Source organism: Lolium perenne, chromosome 2 (genome assembly GCF_019359855.2).
Source record: "Lolium perenne isolate Kyuss_39 chromosome 2, Kyuss_2.0, whole genome shotgun sequence".
NCBI lineage: Eukaryota > Viridiplantae > Streptophyta > Magnoliopsida > Poales > Poaceae > Lolium > Lolium perenne.
Genome location: NC_067245.2, coordinates 252,687,481 through 252,706,821, shown reverse-complemented (window position 1 = coordinate 252,706,821; position 19,341 = coordinate 252,687,481). Strand labels below are relative to the sequence as shown.

General features: G+C 44.0%; 2 protein-coding genes across 6 annotated transcripts; one reads left to right on the top strand and one right to left on the bottom strand.

Annotated features, from left to right (window-relative positions):
* The first annotated feature begins 1,404 nt into the window (after positions 1-1,404).
* On the top strand, positions 1,405-9,178 carry LOC127335618 (pentatricopeptide repeat-containing protein At3g53360, mitochondrial). Of its 5 annotated transcripts, XM_051362336.1 has the most exons (4): positions 1,405-4,387; positions 6,505-6,715; positions 7,951-8,087; positions 8,917-9,178. In XM_051362336.1, exon 1 carries the CDS (start codon positions 1,490-1,492, stop codon positions 3,758-3,760), a length of 2,271 nt encoding a protein of 756 aa, XP_051218296.1. In that variant the 5' UTR covers positions 1,405-1,489; the 3' UTR covers positions 3,761-4,387; positions 6,505-6,715; positions 7,951-8,087; positions 8,917-9,178. The 5 variants fall into 5 exon arrangements, 4 of the variants coding, with proteins under 4 accessions (XP_051218296.1, XP_071682736.1, XP_051218294.1 ...); XM_071826635.1 differs by having other exon boundaries at positions 6,505-6,630; positions 7,951-9,178; XM_051362334.1 differs by having other exon boundaries at positions 7,951-9,178.
* Positions 4,911-8,042, bottom strand: LOC127335619 (UDP-xylose transporter 1). Its single transcript, XM_051362337.2, has 7 exons — positions 7,910-8,042; positions 7,609-7,793; positions 7,466-7,533; positions 7,021-7,153; positions 6,538-6,699; positions 5,773-6,045; positions 4,911-5,171 (listed from the first exon to the last, which is right to left on the bottom strand). The coding sequence occupies exons 1-7, from the start codon at positions 8,022-8,024 to the stop codon at positions 5,085-5,087; spliced, it is 1,023 nt and encodes a 340-aa protein (XP_051218297.1). The 5' UTR covers positions 8,025-8,042; the 3' UTR covers positions 4,911-5,084.
* Positions 9,179-19,341: the final 10,163 nt, after the last annotated feature.

The window sequence follows — 19,341 nt, the reverse complement described above, 5'->3', positions numbered from 1 at the left end:
TGCGGCGCTCTCCTCCAGAGAATCCTCGGGGGTCATATATATATATATATATATATAGGTCAAAAGATGTCGGTTCACGAAAGAATCAAGCGAATTGGGTGCTCGACGGCTGAAAGAGAGGGGGGGGGGGGGTAGCGCGCCCTAGCAGGGTGGGCGCACCATGGTCTGGTCCAAAAGCCCATCTTTCTTCTTCTGTTAAAAAAATGACGTCCCCGAAATCCTAGCTCAATTTGACTATGTATAGATCTCTGAAAGTGAAAAATACACATAATAGAGTTATAAACCAAATAAAGAGGACCATTGGTAAATCCCTATAAATCAATGTAAAGCATGGTATTATCATTATATATGTTGCAAATATATGAGAATTCATGTTAATAAAGTATAAAGTTCATGTATGCATTTTACATGCATCACGTGCATACATGCAACCATTGAACTAGTCAATCAAAACAGGCAAGAGTATGAACACCAGTATGCCAGTGAAAAACATCCAGACAGCTTGCTCGACGTCGCGGAGGAGTCCAGGGTATGAATCACCATTATCGAAAACGTAGCAGCCGTGACAAGTATTGAGAGGATAATCCTAGTCACGATAACTGTGATAAAAGATCCAAAATCGATATGGAAAAAATAAGATATGAAGGCCCGTACCTAGAAAATTTTAATCTTCCAGCACCATGGTTGTCGTGAAAATCACTTACTATAGACGGTGCCATCTCCACTGAGACAACTGTTAAAAAGAAATCGGCTATCAAATACCTAGAAAACACTAGTTTTATTAAAAGCTTCACACATAGATAGAGTTTCCCACCCCTCCCAACACCGACGAGCTTGCTGGAAGAAGGGGAACCGGCCTATGAAGGAGAGGGAGGTGGATGCGGCGCTAGGGTATTTCTCTTCTGTGTTTTACGATACGGCTTTCAAAATCAAATAAATCAATCTGTGTTAGTTGATGTACTGAATGATGTAACTATGTTTAATTATGAATAATATGCATCCCTTATTAATTTGAAAATTATAAAGCATAAATAACCAATCTTAAAGAACCATGGTGATTTAGCACCTAGAGCATATGCTCGCGGTTTAAAATAAATTTTAAATATATTATGAAATGTAAAAATTCTGACAAAGAAAATCTCGTATACACCTTGATGTTCTATGTATTCGCAAAATCGTTTCACGAAAAACCAATATTTTTTATATTATGTGAAAAAAGATAAAATTTGGTGCTAAAAATAAGCTCTCTGCAAGATAACTTTTTAAAGTTTTTCGGAAAATTTAACATACACATAGAGAATATCAACGCGCGAGATTTTCTTTCGAAATTTTTAAATATGTAAAAATATTCTTTTTGGCGACAGGAGCTCACATAAAATCAAAAGAGCATTTCCGCTTTAAGAAAAGAACATTTCACAAGCCGCGCGTTCTCTGTGTATGGCCGCATCGCCTCCACGGCGGCGCTTGTCGGATTTCTGAACCGCCGGAGATGCAGAACCCCAATGGCACCATTCTCCATCTCTACCACTCCGGTCATCTCTCTGCCGCCCTCCACTTCTTCCAATCGCTCCCTTCCTCTCCCGCTCCTGCTCCTCTTTCCGCCGCCACATACTCCGCCCTGGTCGCCGCATGCTCCCGCCTCCGCTCCCTCTGCGAAGGCCGCCTCGTCCATCACCACCTCCTCGCCTCCCCTGAAGCCGGCCTTGTCCGAAATACTGTCCTCAACAACCACCTTATCACTATGTACGGCCGGTGCGCTGCTCCAGACTCTGCCCGCTTGGTGTTCGACCAAATGCCCACCAAGAACCCCGTCTCTTGGGCATCTGTCATCGCGGCCCACGCGCAGAACAGACGCTCCGCCGAAGCTCTTGGACTATTCTCTTCCATGCTACGGGCGGGGACTGCGCCTGACCAGTTTGCGCTCGGCAGTGTTGTGCGTGCGTGCGTGGAGCTTGGGGACGTTGGTGTCGGGAGGCAGGTGCATGCACAGGCTATGAAGTCTGGTAATGGAAGTCACCTGATCGTGCAGAACGCGCTTGTCACGATGTACTCCAAGAGCGGCTTGGTCGGGGACGGGTTCTCGCTCTTTAGGAGGATGAGGGAGAAGGACCTGATTTCCTGGGGGTCGATTATTGCGGGGTTTGCACAGCAAGGTTACGAAACAGAGGCACTGCAGATGTTCAGGGAGATGATTGCTGAGGGCATGCATCATCCCAGTGAGTTCCATTTTGGGAGTGTGTTTAGCGCATGCAGTGTTCTTGGTAATTTGGAGTATGGGGAGCAGATTCAGAGCTTGTCCGTGAAGTATAGATTGGATCGAAATTCTTATGCAGGGTGTTCACTGAGTGACATGTATGCCCGGTGCAAGAAATTGGAGTCTGCAAGGAGAGTGTTTTATGGGATCGATGCTCCAGATTTGGTTTGTTGGAATTCCATAATAAATGCTTGCTCTGTTCAGGGTCTACTTAATGATGCTATGGTCCTGTTCTCTGAGTTGAGGGATTCTGGTCTGAGGCCTGATGGTATTACAGTTAGGGGCTTGTTATGTGCGTGTGTGGGCTGTGATGCTTTGAATCATGGAAGATTGATCCACTCTTACTTGGTCAAATTTGGTTTGGATGGAGAAGTATCAGTACACAATTCCTTACTCAGCATGTATGCACGCTGTATGGATTTCTCCTCCGCCATGGATGTTTTTAATGAGACAAGGGAACCTGATGTTGTCACCTGGAACAGCATTCTTACTGCATGTGTACAGCACCAGCATCTGGAAGTAGTCTTTAAGTTGTTCAACCTATTGCAGAGGTCCGTGCCAAGTCTGGACAGGATCAGCTTAAACAGTGTTCTGAGTGCTTCTGCTGAGTTGGGTTACATTGAAATGGTTGAACAGGTCCACACATATACCTTCAAGGCAGGCCTGGTGAATGATACAATGCTGAGCAATGGTCTAATTGATACTTATGCTAAATGTGGAAGTTTAGATGATGCCACTAAGCTCTTTGAAATGATGGGCACCAACTGTGATGTATATTCTTGGAGCAGTTTGATTGTTGGCTATGCCCAATCTGGCTATGCAAGGAAAGCCCTTGATTTATTTGCGCGGATGAGAAGCCTGGGGATCAGGCCAACTCATGTAACGTTTGTTGGGGTTCTCACTGCATGCAGTCGTGTTGGTTTTGTAGATGAAGGCTGCTATTACTACAGTATTATGGAGCCTGAACATGGCATTGCTCCAACTAGAGAGCACTGTTCATGTGTCATTGATTTGTTGTCACGTGCTGGGAGACTAACTGAGGCAGCAAAGTTTGTTGATCAAATGCCATTTGAGCCTGATATAGTAATGTGGAAGACCCTTCTTGCCGCTAGCAAAACACATAATGATGTGGAGATGGGCAAGAGAGCAGCAGAAGGCATTTTGCGCCTTGATCCTTCACATTCAACTGCGTATGTCTTGTTGTGCAACATATATGCGGCTTCTGGTGATTGGGACGAGTTTGCAAGATTGAAGAAGGCAATGCGAAGCACTGGTGTTAAGAAATCACCAGGGAAGAGTTGGGTTAAGCTCAAGGGGGAGCTAAAAGTCTTTATAGTAGAGGACAGATCACATCCAGAGTCTGAGGAAATATACACAATGCTGGAGTTAGTTGAAATGGAAATGATAAAAGTTGGTTATGTTCCAAAGCTGTTATGTGAACATGATAATTTTGACCACACATATAGTGATATGTCACATGATGAAATGCTAGCTGAATATGGTTGATTCCAATCTTCTTGGAGATTTGATAAAATTGTCCAATCTACAAAAGCTGCATGAAGCTTGCCTTTGTGCTATATTTGATAGCTTAAGACCAGCAGTCTGTTCCTTTCACGTAAATAAATGGAAAGAAAAGATAAGCCTGTGACCAGATGCTGTTTTTTTTCCATTGTCTTGATCCTTCCTTTGGCTTCAAGATGTGAGGAGAAATATGTGTAACCAGGTGGATTGAACAGTGAACCTAGCTAGCCTGCTGAGGCAGCTACATAAGCGACCTTGCTATTTGATACATAAAGGGCAAGTTTAATCAGTTTGAGTGACCACATGGTTTTTATAATAGGATTGTAGTCATGGAGCGAGATATTGGGTTACTGGGCATGAATCTGAGCTCGCAGTGTGGCGAAAGACTGGTCTCTTAATCTACCACTACGAATCTCTTCGTTGTTAAGGGTATCAACCTGTCAGCATGAATTACTAGCTGAAGGAAGTTATGAGTAACACATCTCATGCAGGCTAGCTATACAGATATTTTTATTTGGTGAAGAGAACATCTACAGAATGAATTCACCAAGGGGGCAACGGAGAGGCATGTAGCAACATGATGATGGCGAAATGTAAAAAAATTCAGCAGACGTAAGTTCACAGCATTACTTTTTTCAGGCGGTATGATATTCACCAGCAGCCTATGAGGCATTATTACATATTTACATTTGCAATGCAGAACTGATCTATGGAATGCCCTTTTTAATGATTCATTCTGTTGTCAGGTTTGATGTGAAAAATATGTATATCCCAATGTTAGTAGCTGTGATAAGATGCATGCTATTCCACAGGACATGTAACAGACAATTCTGACAGGTCATCACTGTAGCTATTGACTGCTTAATATCATGTTGGTGTCAGCGATTGGATTATTCATTATATAGCTCCACATAAGTTAATAATACAGTTAAATTAGATGGAGATGATGATACTATAACTTCTTTGAAGTTCGTCCCTACTTCCCAGTATAATTCTCACTGTAAAATCCTGTTGACATAATCAAATATGTGTTGGGGATGCTTTTTGAAGGATATAAGAATTCGGTTTTGATAAATGGAGTTTGCACCAGCAATGCGATCTTCGCCAGTAAACTTTCAGATGGAACTGTTAGGTGTGAAAGGGATAAAGAAATAATAATTTTAATGTCAAAATATACAATCTACAATATGAAAATCTTTCCTTCTCTACAAAAGAAATTAAGGACGGAAAGGAATGGCTTTCCAGGTCCTTTAAACTCGAAGAGCAGATGTGCATACTATTACTATATCTACAGTAAGCATGGGTAGTCTTAGCAGCCGTGAGAAACACCATTTGCCTTTTTGGGATCACTGCTGTCTTTGGTTACCAAAAGTGGTTCAGTCTCCTTATCTTGCATCTACAAAGACATCAAAAACATGAAATGGGTGAAACTGAAATTCGCTAGCAAATTGAACTGTACTTCATGGACGACTAGTCAATATTTTTCAATGCATTCATCATTTAATCTATACTTAAGATTATTAGTCTTACATATAATGAAACTAAACTGTCAAGCTCCAGTTTGGTTCCAATACTGGGTAATGGATTTGTGGAAGCATGCTATTATCAAGTTTATGGGAGCAGTTTATGGCTGTGAGTCGTACATTGTCCCTGTTAGCTTTTGTTGGTTAATGTGCATAGAATTTCTGTCCCTGCACACCATTTTCCTTTTGCTTTCAGAAGATATACATATTATGTACATCAGTATGCCAATTTCATTTGATTCGTAGTCTCAAATTATCAAATATGAATGTTTATTTCTTTGTTATCACCGTGGAAGATTCAACTGCTACTATATTTTTTCTTTGGCTGGAAAATGGACTCTTTACTCTTGCCGCTGAGATTGCGACCATAACATTTATCAGTATGGCTGCTTACATGTATTATTTTTGTTCTACTTCGTACGATCGAAGTATAATTGATATATTATGATACGAGGTTGGAGGTAAAATTCATACCTGTGAAACCGGTAGAGCATCATTTGTTGACTTCTTCTTGCTCTCCCTGACCGAGAAGAAGGAATACAATCCCATACCAAATATGGCAACCAGAATGCCTAATATGTTCCTCATGGTGAAGGGATCGTGTAGTAGAGTGTAGCCAAATGAGAGAACTAGGCATGTCTTAAGGTGGCCAAGCACCTGGTATGTCACTGGAGACGTCGTCCCAATCACAAGAAATGTACTGAAGTTCACAGACACCGCAATCAAGCAAGATAGGACGATGAAACCCTGCAAATAATTCATGAGAGAGCATCATGTTGTATGTCATTGTCCATTCAAATTTGAGGCCTACCTCTGAGAGTGTTAATTGGGAGAATACATGTTTAATGCCTCACTCAGCAGCATAACATTTGACTGATCTGACATTAAAATGCTAATTCATTCGAGTAGTAACAACTGGAGCAACTCTCTTATTAGATTTGCTGTTTACTTCTGCAGGTACCACTGCACTATTTTTCATTACATGAAACAAACTTGCAATTAAGGCATTTCACATGGGTTTAAACTTGAAACTTGCGGATGTCAGGTTTAAGAACTTTGGCTAGCTACTTAGAAAGAACAAGTTGTGGATGAAAATTTATTACCGAAGATTCCATGATTATGACATTTGACAAATATTATCTTGACGGACATTTTTTTCAAGGATATTAAGATCCCACAGTAACAATATAAAATGATCCCTTTCAGGTATTTGTAACTGGATGAGTATTCAGAACATACCACAACAGGAGTGGTGTATTTGTGGGCGAAGACACTGCGGTTCGTAAGGAGTTGATCCACAAAGGGGCCAGTTGCGAACAGAATTGCTGCTTGGTAAGGTGCAGATTGGTACAACAACTGCGTTGAGGAGACCTTCAGTTTCTTCTGTATTGTGTTCGTCAGCTTCATTCAAATTCAGGTTAAGGATACAATGTGGAAATGTTTCAAGTTAATAATTTTCCTACTACTTTGTTGTTGGTAGTATGGATAATAAAATTCATGCAACATATTTCAGAAAAGGAACTATTACTAAGTAATAAGAGCCTTGGTGCTTCACACATAATAGATAGGGTTCCCGTTACAGATTCTTGTCTAGCTTCTTTAAGAATACCTGCTTTATGAGTACTAGAAGTTGCATTGATAATATCCCTTTGAATTAAAAGTTATTTTATTTTATTTTACCCTGCACTTTTTGGTACTTTGATGACAAGCACAAAAGGATACAATTTGGCCAACACAAGTAGTCGCGATGGCAAGGCCAGAAAGGACAGACCCAAGTAGATTTAACTTGAGATCTGTAATAGATGCGATGCCTACTCCAAGAAGTAATACCATAAGAGAGAGCTTGATGGTTTCGCTGCACATTTTTGGATTGGTATTAGCTCAGTGAGGATAAAAACAAATATCATAGGCTCAAAAAAACTAAACAAGTACATGGCTCATTTATGTGTGACTATCTTTTCATCTGTTGATCCAAAAACGTCGTTGTTTGTAAAAGAACATATTTAGAGTTATTTGGCTCTGTGAATCCCAGAAAGAGTTAATTATATACTTAGTATAGTACATACATGCACCATTATGTATCCTGTATATTTTTTCTTTGACCATAGATGGGTGCAATTTATAGCGGTCGAATCCATAAAATAAAGTACTGAGTATATTTCAAAACCTGAATCTTTTGTTAAGGAAGATTGTCTCCAGCAGCACAGTGAAAGGTATGATTGCTAGTTTCGTCATCTGCAGAACATACTGAATTTAAAATACTTGCAACATGGTTTATGAAAAAAGTTACCTAGATAGAGCAGCTCTTACCTGGTAGAATCCAATGGAGTTGAATCCTAAACTAAGGTTTAGAAGTCCAATTGAGGTGCCGTTCAGAAACCCAAAGAGGATCACTGTATGTCCATCAATTGCCTTGGGCTCAAAGAAATGTAAGCGTTGTGCCACATGGAGGGTGCAGTAGGTCACCATAAGATGCCAGCTTGTCAGTGTTGTAGCTACATAGGTTTGGAAAGAACATAATTCAGCATAAATTGCTTATAAGTATGCAAGGTTGATCCATGTAAATTCTATTTCTGTTGAATCCTGGAAATATGGAGACTCTTGTACTAACCGAACGGGAAACCAAGTGTGCTGATGAGTGCTTTGTTGCAGATGACAATGGCAACTGAAGATGCAACAGAGAGTGCGAGGGACCCAATCACACCGAGCTGTAAGCCAGCTGTCATCTTGACCAGCTGGTGTTTCGCTTATCTGAAGTTACACTATTCATAAAGAGAGTTAGGTGCAAGGTACACATGCTACGTACACACCAAAGAACATAGTCTACTAGTAACATGAATTAATTGCTTTTCTAAGACCGTAGAGTTCCTAAAGAAATGGTGTGGCAGTGTCAGTTCTTTTATGCTACATGTGACTATGACTTTCTGTTTTCATATGAAATAGAACACCAGCTTAATTTGTCTTGATGTACAAGATAACATGACTACATGAGAACTGAGGGGCCCAAGTTAGGTTGAGTCATTTGGGTGCTAGGTAGTATTTGAATATTTATTAATGTCCTTATCAATGTCCAGGGAGAGGAATAATTGTGATAGTTGATATTTGTCCTAGAACGGGTCAAAGTGATAGCTGGCCTAAGTCGTCGACAGGAATTATAACAGTCAGATGTTATCTTTGTTAAGTTTGTTATATCATGATAATGCTTAAGATTATTATGGGTCACATAAATTTCAGAGAACCAAGCTTCAAAGCAACCAGCATCTCGATATATTTGCAGCACACTACTTGTACACCAGATCAGAACAATCATTAACACATTACTGATTACAAAGGAAGCACAAGAAACTACTAAGACTAGCAAGTGAGATATGCCTATGTATTAATTACTCCCTCCGGTTGATAATAAGTGTCATGGTTTTAGTTCATTTTTAGTCAAATTTGAACTAAAACCATGACACTTATCATGGATCGGAGGGAGTAATTAACTATCAGATCCAGAACATGGGGTATGAATGTTAAATATCATTTTTTTTCTGTTAAACATGCCTGTATATTGTCCTCTATACGTTATACCGGACCTAACTATTGCCTTTTTTTGGACCTATAACTAATCTGGAGAGTTGGTACTTGCCACCTACTGGGCTGTTTCTGGGAGGGTACAATAATCGAAGGTGGTTCCAGTTGCTCTCAAATGATTGACTACTTTGGCAAGATGTCACTAAAATGGCCAAATAGAAGAAGAAAAACACATTGAAGCCCATGTGTTGGTCACTTCTTAAGCATTATGTTAGTTGAAATGATTTTAAATAATAAGGGGAATACACGCCATAAAGTCAAGCTTTTATCTGGAAGGGGAATTTTTCTGATTCATGCATCGCAATGACACCGGCTGTTGGTTATTTCTTAGTTCGCTTTTATTTCTCTTGCATTCTGATCTACCCCTGGTTGAATTTCGAATTGTTTACTCCCTGGTTGAATATTACGTGAATCCTGATCTTTAGAAATTTGAAGAGCACGAATTTCAAACATAAAAAGGACATCAAAACGAATTTTCTTGGGGAGAGTCATAACTTGGTGCCTTTGAGACTACTGATTTATTTGGTATTACTCCCATTTCTGTAATTTTGCCGATGTAAACCTCCTAGGAGGCGTGTAATAAAACCCTTTCTTTTCAATGAAATAAAACGTAAAGATTCTCGAAGAAAAATAAGTTACGCATGAGTATCATTTGACACAGCCTGGAGCCTGAGTCTGGGACATGCAAAGAACCTACCAGGTAATGTCCCAATGCCGCCTATTCTAAGAAAGAAACCATAAATCAATCTCTACATTGTTGACATGTCTGACTCCTATGTAATTTCCTCTAAACAAAAACTATGAACATGAATTGGGAGAAATACATCAAAAGGCAAACGAACCAAACCAATAGAGACATGAGTTCAGGAGTAAGCATTGCAAGCACAACGAACAGAGATTCAGGAATCCAAAACTTGTCTAACCTGAGAACGACGAAACATTAATGTCAAGCAACAGTAGGAGTTCATTTTGGAAACAACAAGTCAACAACACTATGGATGGATGGATGAATGCTCACTTGGGAGTTGGGAGTCCGTACCTTTGTAACAGCTGGTTCTTCCTGTTCCCGAAGAATGGCACACCTACGTATTGAGAGAGAATGAGAGAGGGAGAGAGATACAAAGAGATGAGAGAAGGTGGCTCTCCTTGGAAGAGGAAGAGAGGGAGGGAGAAGCACTTTTATGTTCAAAGTTTAGAGGGGAAGGTGAGGGCTCGTGTGTGTATGGTGGGCAGTTAGGTGCTGGCTTTGATGCTGTTCAGTGGATGCTTCCTTCGTGAGCCTATAAGGCATCGTGCAACATGCTGGTTCTACAGGAGCGTGCACTATAATTTCCTTCTCAACCAACGAAAGATTCTAGCCTTGGGCCATTGTAGCCATAGAAAATGACACTGTGAACAGTTGCTACTTAAAAGATGATCTGTGACAGAATTGGTATCATAGCTATGCAAATATATACAATCTATTATCTTTTTCATCGTCAAAAACTAAAAAAAAAAAGTAGCACCTAGTAGGAATTTTCTTAGGGCTAACCTAACATAGCCGCCGCCCTCCTCTCCCGCCCCCCTCCCGGGCGGCGGCGAAGGATCCGCCCGCCCCGCCCCGAGCAGCCGCCCCCGGACCACCGCCCCTCAGCCACCGCTGCTACCGGCCTCGGCCACAGCCCCGACGGCGGTGGCGGCGCCCCTTCCATCGAACGATGAGGGGGAGGAGAGGGCTTCCGCGGCGGCGTTCCATGGGAGGTGATGAAGCGACGGTGGAGGAAGCCAGGCGGCACGGCTACTTGGCTGGGGCCTGATGCTCTCCGTCGGTAGCCATGGAGGATTTGGTGGAGCGGTGGTGGCCTCCGCCCCCGGCGACGGTTCGTCGGTGGTACGCATGGTCCGCGCCGCCGTCCTCTTCCCTGGTGATGGCGGCGTGGGGGCTGCTGGCCTTGCTTTGTTTTTGGTGGCGGTCCTCGGGTTTCTCGCAAGCGAAGATGAAGATCTACCGGAGGTCAGTTTTCCTTGATCTAGCTGGAGAGATGAGTTCCGGAAAGCTCCACCGGCGAATGGAACAGTACATCTTTTGCCTGGAGTTTGCTGGATCGGGTGGTATTCGGTTGCGCGCACCCATGTTTTTATCTTGACCGTTTGGTTCCGGAGGGAGCGACACGAAGCTCTATTCTATGTTGACATCAGGTGACTTTTTGGTCCATGGTGAAGTCAGAAGAAGGAATATCATGAAGACCGGATTGGTGGAATGGCTAAAGGAGGTTCGAGTCTCCATGACGCCGAGGGATTTGTTTGGCGTTTCGGGCTCCGTAGCAGTGGTATGCATGTGGGGACGACAACACATGTGAAGTTCAGAGTCTTACCTTCCAGGGTGAAAATCCAAGGTCTGGCCTTAACTGGTTGTGTCTGACAATGACCTTGTTGGAGACATTGTTTTTGTTTTGAGAGTGGAGACTATCTTCAGGGTGAAAACCTAATACCTTTGGTCGGGCGATGACGGCGCTGGTGCACTGTTTCCTTCTTGGAGGCGTCGCTTTTGGAGAGTCCGTATTTCAGGTGTTGTCACGGTGGTGGTTTTATTGCTGTTGCTAGGTCTGGAATGATGTAGCGGGACTTTTATTTCTTAGTTGTCTTTACTCTTTTTTGGCTGTCCGTACTGCCACTAGGATGGGACGTTGTTGCAGAGGTTGGGTGTAATTGGTAACTTTTAATATTAATATATTTCCTTTATCTAAAAAAAGGAATTTTCTTAGGTCTGTAAAGATTATAGCCTCACAGGGAGAATTCTTTAGGTAAAGCACAAATGGAGTTTTTTTTTTCAGAGCAATATATTGTTCTCCTTGATTTTAACACACTGCAACAAGTAGCTACCATCCAAATATGCCATGTCTCTGGCCACCACCCTTGGTTCTTTTTTATGGAATAAACTATTAATGCACATTCTTTCTTTATTACTTTACCCAAGGATCATGTGAAAATGATGTTTGATCTCGCCGGATTTTAGACTACTCATAATGGGAGTAACTTCACTAGTAACTAAATGTCTAACTACCAATTTTTTTAATGTGGCAGTAAGTTAATGAGGAGAGAGGATGATAGAGTAACATATCTAGTTACTGTAACACCACACTTCTCAAGATACAATGGGTCTACAAGCTAATTAATGAAGACATCTATACTTTGATGTTAGTAACACTATGAAGTTAGTAACATAGAGTAGTAACATGTGCATGTTACTACTCTATGTTACTTCCCACTATGACTAGTTTAATAGTATATCCAACGTTTCTCGTCTAATATCTGAAGTTAATATTCTTTACTTCACTTTTTTGTTATTTTTTTTGAATGGTTTTGTTATTTGCTTTCAGACATGATTTCTCTCTTCATATTCATCATATTTTAGGAGGTAAAATGTCAGCAAGCACTGGAAGTATGAGCAGCAGGGAATATGCTCGTGACAAGTTGAGGTTAATCTTGTAGCATGCACTTTTAACTCGAGTGCTTCTTTTTCCAATCATAGGGCGACACTACGGCATTACAATCCACCATCCTAGAGAAGGCGACATGTTTCGTTCCTCATGTGCGGAGGGTAAAACACACCCTATGTATGTAAAAGGGTAAACTCGAAGCGGAAAGGCGACAGGAAAACGCAACAGCAAACAGGTCATTTCAACCAAGCGCTGGTGCATTGACCTAGATAAAAGTTTCATCCAATAGAGTTAAACTAATCCATGCTAAAAAGAGGACCAGAACCTGCTGCAATCCCCAATAATTGACGTAAACAAAGGGGAATCCTTTTCTCTTGTCACTTGGGGCACAAGGTTGGGGAGGCAGGTGGTTGTGTGTAAAGCGATCGGCTTTCTGTGAATGCAAGCAAAGGTAACGGCCCAACAGCCGGGCGCAACGCACACGTCCGTATGGGCGGGGAACGGCTCCATTTTATTGCCCCCCGTTTGGTGAGCCTTCGGCGTCACTCTTTTCTCGTACCTGTCGGCCTCTCCCATCGACCAAACACCACCTGAAAACCCATTGTTTTCCGAATAAACAGCTTGCAGATCTGCGGGGCCTATTCAACTTAATTTAAAGCGTCGGTTCTGGCGTTTTATTTGTTTGATTTGAGAAATCATTGCACGGTTACAGCAATACCAAGGTTTACAGTGTAGTTTTAGACGGGAAATCACTTTTAATCTTAGGTGCATATGCTTTGCCAATGATTTTCTTAGAGGAGGCAAACTATTTGCCTCACTCATCAATTAAGGAGAACAATATGACACAACGAGGTCCAATAAAATAAAGGGGATTACTCTCCTAAAATCACAAGGCTCAAATTCTTCGCTACCGTGGTTACCTAACCAAAGTATAGCCTCGCTCTTAATAATCTCCAGAAGCACCATTGGCGGGCTGGATTTGTTGTGGATGACCCTCAGGTACTTTTCTCTCCTTCCACGCCATCCAACTAACAAGCATGGTGAGAGAGGCAATGGCCTTGTGGTTCAGGGTTGCTCTACAAATTATTTTGCTCCACCACTCCTCGATGGAAATGTCCATCGTCCATTCATGTGTGTGCACGGTGGGAATCCCAAGCCACTCTTTGATCATAATCCAAAATCTCTTATCGGCAAAGCCTATTTTGGATTGTCAACCATGAAAAGAATCTTACCTTGGGTGCCCCTAAATTTTCCTCACCATTTTGTTCATGCAAGTATGCATGCATTGCCCGAAAGTGTAATTCTCAAAAAATTCTGAACAAAAAATTTGGCATACATCTAGACATTCCATGTGCGCACGCCAACTATCGCGGAATACCGACCTGATCTTTTGTGTCCGTTGTAAATAAATTTTTAAAAAGTGCCTCGTGAAAAGCTTATTTTAGTACCGAGTTTTGTCTTTTTACAAACAATAGAAAAAATATGTGAAACAACTTTGTGATGAAATAGAATGTCGAGGCGTATGCGCAAAACTATTCATCAGAATTTGCTGACATTTTAAGTTATGTTTAAAACTCATTTCAAAATTCAAAATGTCTCAGTCTGTTCCAGTAGAGAACATATATGTTTTCTTGAGGGAAGAAGTATAGAGCAAACATATCATTAAAACCATATGCACATTTGGTGGCTGACTCCTAACGGAGTGGGTAATGATCCTCGGATGTTTTGATGTAGACTACTACAGAATTGAAATGAGTGACTAGACGCGCTAAAATATATCTAGATACATATGAAATGAAGGGCGGCTAGACACGAAATGCGTCTATATATATATGAAATAAAAAAGGCTACTCCCTCAAAAAATATGTTTTGGAAACTTTTCCCTTCCGGCATCTCCAGCGGCCTGACGTGACCGTTTATGGACGAAAAATAGGTCTACACCCTAGCCCAACATCCCAACACAAAATGACAAGGGCTGGCCGCAGGAACGCAAATGCGGCCTAAATTTGCGCTGCGAATGCGTCTCCACAGACGCAACGCGTGACTTTGTATTCCTAGGCAGCCCCACACGTCAAGGATAGCGAAATTGAGCATTCGCGTTCCCCTCAATTTCATTTTAGCACCAGCGTGGCCCAAGCCCTAGGCCAAGCCCAACCACCGCGGAAGAGAAACCACCAGAATGGCAATCACGATGATCGAGGCGCCTTCTCAAGCACAAGAACCGCCGCGAAGAGCAACCGCTGCCCTCTTCGATTTGCGACGCCTTCTCAGCTTGCGGGTGCGTCGATATAAACGCCATACACACCATCCACACTGTCAATCTCCCATCGACCAACGCCATCATCTCTGCGATTTTCCTTGCCATCCGACTTCGAAAGGCCGGCGACATGAGCAACCTTTCCTTGCCATCCGACTTCGAAAGGCCGGCGACATGAGCAACCTTTCCTTGCCATCCGACTCCGACATCGAGGGCAAGTCACCAGGATGGCTACATTTGTGGGAAAGGGCTAAAACGCCGAGCAGCTCAAGCTCCCCACCGAGCGACACCAATGCCGACGACCAGGAGGCGCATGACGCCATAGCCAACGGCCAGGAGGAGGAGGGGGAGGAGGCGGCTGAGGAGGAAGAGGATGAAGATGCTAGGTAGGCACGGATGGACTCGGAGGAGGCAGCAAAGAAACAAGAAGGCGAAATCCCGAGCGAATGGAGAGGCGTAGTCGGCGTACACCTACGACGAGGGGTTGGAGGAGGAGGGTACCTGGAAGGATGAATCATCGGAGGAGGGGGGAGGGAGACAGGCTCATAGGGGGCGGCCGGCTCGCGTGAAGAGGTGACGAGCAGGAAGCGTCGTCGTGACGATGACGCGGTAGGGCTCTCCAAGAAGAAGGAGTGGATTATTGTTTCGATGTTTCAGATTGATCCACTAAAATTTGTAATTACTTATATGATTTGAACCTCTATTTCCGCAGTTTTGATGGCTTTTCAAACATTGCACTATTTTGATTCAACCGGACAAAATACGTCGTGCCGCAGGCACCCCTGAACGCAACAATTTGATTAGCATGGGCCATGGGGTGATGTCGTCGGTCGTCCTCAGCTTCAGCAGCAATGGTCTTCCGGCACAGGTAGGGCAGGCTCGTGGCTAGCGTAGGCTCAACTGTTTCTCATCCATTCTATTCCGTCCCGGATTGGTGCGATCGAGCGGCGGCACATCGCATTGCACGCAACAGCCGACACGGCAAGGCGACGGATGGAAGCCTGGCCCTTGGTGGTGCAGTGTCGCCGGTGAACCCCACGCCGCCTTGACTTGTCATTCAGATCGTGCGCCAGCTACACCAGGAGCAGGCAGATGCCGATGTCAGTGACGGTGAATCGCCCCGCGCCGGTCGGTCGTTGTGTGCTGCCGCCTGCCGGTGCTGCGTTCAGCACCGCGCCGGGGGACCGAGCACGGCCGAGCCGAGGGACCGCCCTCGGACTTGGAGACGACTCGCGCACAGTTCTCTCCAAGCTTTTCTCTCTGCACCGCCGCAGCACGCATGCATGCCCTTTTCTGCTGAGCCGCGACGATTGCTAGGAGGAGTAGCTGCGCAGCAAGTTCGCCCTGACGATCTACTCCTCGGATTGAATGGGGTACAAGGGCAATCATATCTTGCAGTGTACTTGTGCTTGATAGTTGATACACACACAGCCGGAGCCGGTAGATCTTTAACTCCCGTACCGATTCTACTACTAGGTGGTGCGATACGGTCATTGTTTTGCATTCACCACCTCGGCTTTTACCCAAATCGACTCTCAGTCCATTCCCTCTCCTTCCTACGTCCCATCATTCAATCTATGTGTTTTTTAACAACAAGAAGTAATAACCATACATTTTGAACCGGATATCTGGTCTGAGATCATTTTTAACTATCACTTTCATCTTGACGAGCTCTTTAAAACAAGGCTAATGCCGACTATGTTTTTTAAGTTTAATTTTCTCAGCTTTTTGAACCCAACTGAATAGTTCTAAAAGTTGCCGAAATGATTTCAAAATTATGACTTTCTTTACTTCTTGACACACCACTTGTAGGTTCCATAAAGGGTTTGTAGTGAGCTTCAGAGCAGTTTCATATTTCCCTTTTTTTTTAGCCTCACAATTCTAAATGGGAAGCCAACCTCTCGGTCTCTGCATCCTGCCAAGTCTTAGAATCAACATGATCGAAATATTATTCAAACCTTCACGAAATAGTATTATTTCATTGCCTTTGATGAATGGTTAAACAACAATTGGACCAAACAAGCGGTTTCCCCGGTTTGCTTGCAAGGGGGGCAAATATCACAATTGAGCCAACCACGCTTGCAAAGCGATCCGCCGTTCAAAAATCCTACTTTCAGTAGAAAGCCAGGCAAAACTATTCACTTCAGGAGGAGCCAAAGCCTTTCACACCATTTTGTTTATATTGGAGGCGACAAATCCTAAAAGTTGCACCTCGTATGCCGACTTGGACGAGTATTGACAATTCACCGCCCCGTCGTGAGCTTCCAAATTATGTCATCCTCCATGTCCCTCATGGAGATGAATGTCGTCGATAAAAATCAACGAAGAAAATAGCATGCTATTTCGGCGTTATAGCAGCGCTATAGCGTATTTTAAGAGTGAACGCTACGCTATGCACATATAGCTCGCTATAATGCTAATCCCGCTATTAGCGGCCCTATGCGCGCTATTTTTTTGTAGCATTGTAGCGGCGCTATTTTTCATAGAAAAATAGAGCAACCGACTAGCTAGTTTGGGCCTTTTGGCCCACGAGCCACTGAAATCTCCATTTCGAACCCTATCCATTCAACCCGTTGGCAATCACGGAACCTCATCGACAGTTCCCACTTCTCAGATGGCATGTACATGTTTAAGAAGAAGAATCAACATCACAACGAGCAAGAGCTGCTACTACTACAATCTGCTTAGGAAAAAGTTTTTTTTCGAAATGGGGGAAATATCGCCCCAGCTTCTGCATCCAAAGGATGCACACGGCTTTTTTTATTAGATTATTCACGAAACCTTACAAGAAAAAATACAAAAGATCAAACTCGAAGCAACCTTACTATACCTACAGTGGGATGAAGAGGGTGACAATACACCAACTCAAATCATCCAAAACTAAATGCCTTCTCAGACCGCCCAATAGTAGGTGAGAAACACATCCAGTCAAGCAGACTCTCAGCGCACGCCAACACACACTCCACAGGAGTTGCTCCCACCGTCTTCCTCGACTCCATCTTCAAGAGAGATCAACGCATTATCTTTGCAAGACCTGCTGTCGATGCCACCATGACGCCAGACAGCTCCACCCTCCTGCACGTAGACATCATCCCGCATCTGTCGTCGATACCCTGCAGCACCATGCCACTGAGACTCAGCGCCAACAATGTGGTAGATGAACACCACTCCACCGAAGTCCGCCAACATCCAGCAGCTGCTCCAAAAACGATGCCCCAAGAGGTAGAACGACGCAGGACGCGCCGCCATCGTCCGATCCGGGAGACCCGGACCTATGGTTTCCCCCGGAGCAGCACGAGTGAGAAACCGCAGACTGCGTCGACGATGCCTTCAAGAAGGTTGCGGCGCGACACGTCGCCATCGTCCGCCAACCGAGGTCGGAACACGGTTTTCACCGGCAGCCGCGCATCCCCAACTCGCCGAGTGTAGTGCCAAGACGGGCAAAGATGACGCCTTCGACAAGGTAATGATGTCGACCGACGCCGCCATCATCCGCCAAGAGCGAGGTCGAGGCTCAGTTTTCACCGGCCACCATGACACCCCGGACTAGATCACAATCGCCGGAAACCTGTGTGAGATCCCATGATCCCCCACACAGGACTACCAGCCTGGCCGACCACCTCCGACGAAGAAGAAGGCCGCCTCCTCCATCGAACCCGAGGTTGCTGCCCCGAGCGTCCTCGAACCGCGGGAGAAACCCAAGGTCACCACCCCGCACCGGCGAGAAGCGGAGGGGATGGCGCAAACCTTCCCACCACCAGCCACCACCGGTGTGCCGCCATCGGGAGGCAGGGGAGGCCGTAGCACTCTGGCCACCGCAGCCCCTTCTTCCTCCGACCGCCGCCGCCCCGCCATCACACGGGATGGAGGAGGTCACCGCCGCCGCTGTCGAGGGGATGACCCAGCCGCCGCCCCATCCGCGTCAAGAGGGAAAGCCCCCGCCGCCGCCACGCCCCGAGGTCTTTGCCCCGGCGGCGCTGCCGGCGGCGGCGGCGGCGGGAGGAGGAGGGTGTGGGTTGGGGGTGGCTAGGGTTGGGACTGCTAAGTAAAAGATACTAAGAAAAATAAAACGTCTGACGTCCCCCGCTTAGGAAAAAGTTACTTCTATTTTTTCGTGATGATCAGCCGCAACCTGCAATATGCAGGTTCTTCTTTTTAATCGGATGATGACACCATGCATTCTCCTAGTTCATATAATTTTTATTAATTACTACTTCTATTATGTTGTTGGCTCCTTAGTTGTTTATTTGGACTATGCAAGTTGGATGGTTAGTTGTCTACTTATGTTTCTTAAATCTTCATTCTCCGTGTAGTTTTGTACTATGGGTGTTTAACTGTCGATGCTAATTGTTAGATGATAACAAGTCATTGTCTATCAAATAAATATGTTGATCATTGTGATTTGGACAACTTTTCAGCAGCGTATTTTGGAAGGCCACGCTATTTCATTTAGCGCCCTATTCTTTCCCTTGACAAAATCCAAAGCTCAACAAATTGAGAAAGTTTCTCCATGGTGAAGTTTTGCTCGAAGTCAATTTCATGGATCCAATTGTTCCCGTGCAAAGTTTGGGAAACCTTCCAATTCTTTCTTCTTGTTTAGAGCATAATTTAGCGACTTTTTTTTAACAATAAACTTTTTTTTTGCTAACATCAGGAATATTACTCATTTTGAACTTTTCGAGAAATAATATTGTGTTGGGGACGCCTAACCCGAAGGACCTTGTCGGGAACTAGTAACCCGAAAAGCTAGATTCCTGGTAACCTTGGTCCATGTTAGGCGCCAGTTGGGGA

Excerpts from the sequence above, each read along its gene's own strand:
- LOC127335618 (XM_071826635.1), top strand. The coding sequence starts at position 1,490 with ATGCAGAACCCCAATGGCACCATTCTCCATCTCTACCACTCCGGTCAT.
- LOC127335619 (XM_051362337.2), bottom strand. The coding sequence starts at position 8,024 with ATGACAGCTGGCTTACAGCTCGGTGTGATTGGGTCCCTCGCACTCTCT. Across the intron at positions 7,534-7,608 it reads ACTCCATTGGATTCTACCAG|ATGACGAAACTAGCAATCAT; the intron begins GTAAGAGCTGCT and ends TATGTTCTGCAG. Across the intron at positions 6,700-7,020 it reads CTACTTGTGTTGGCCAAATT|CTGACGAACACAATACAGAA; the intron begins GTATCCTTTTGT and ends ATTTGAATGAAG.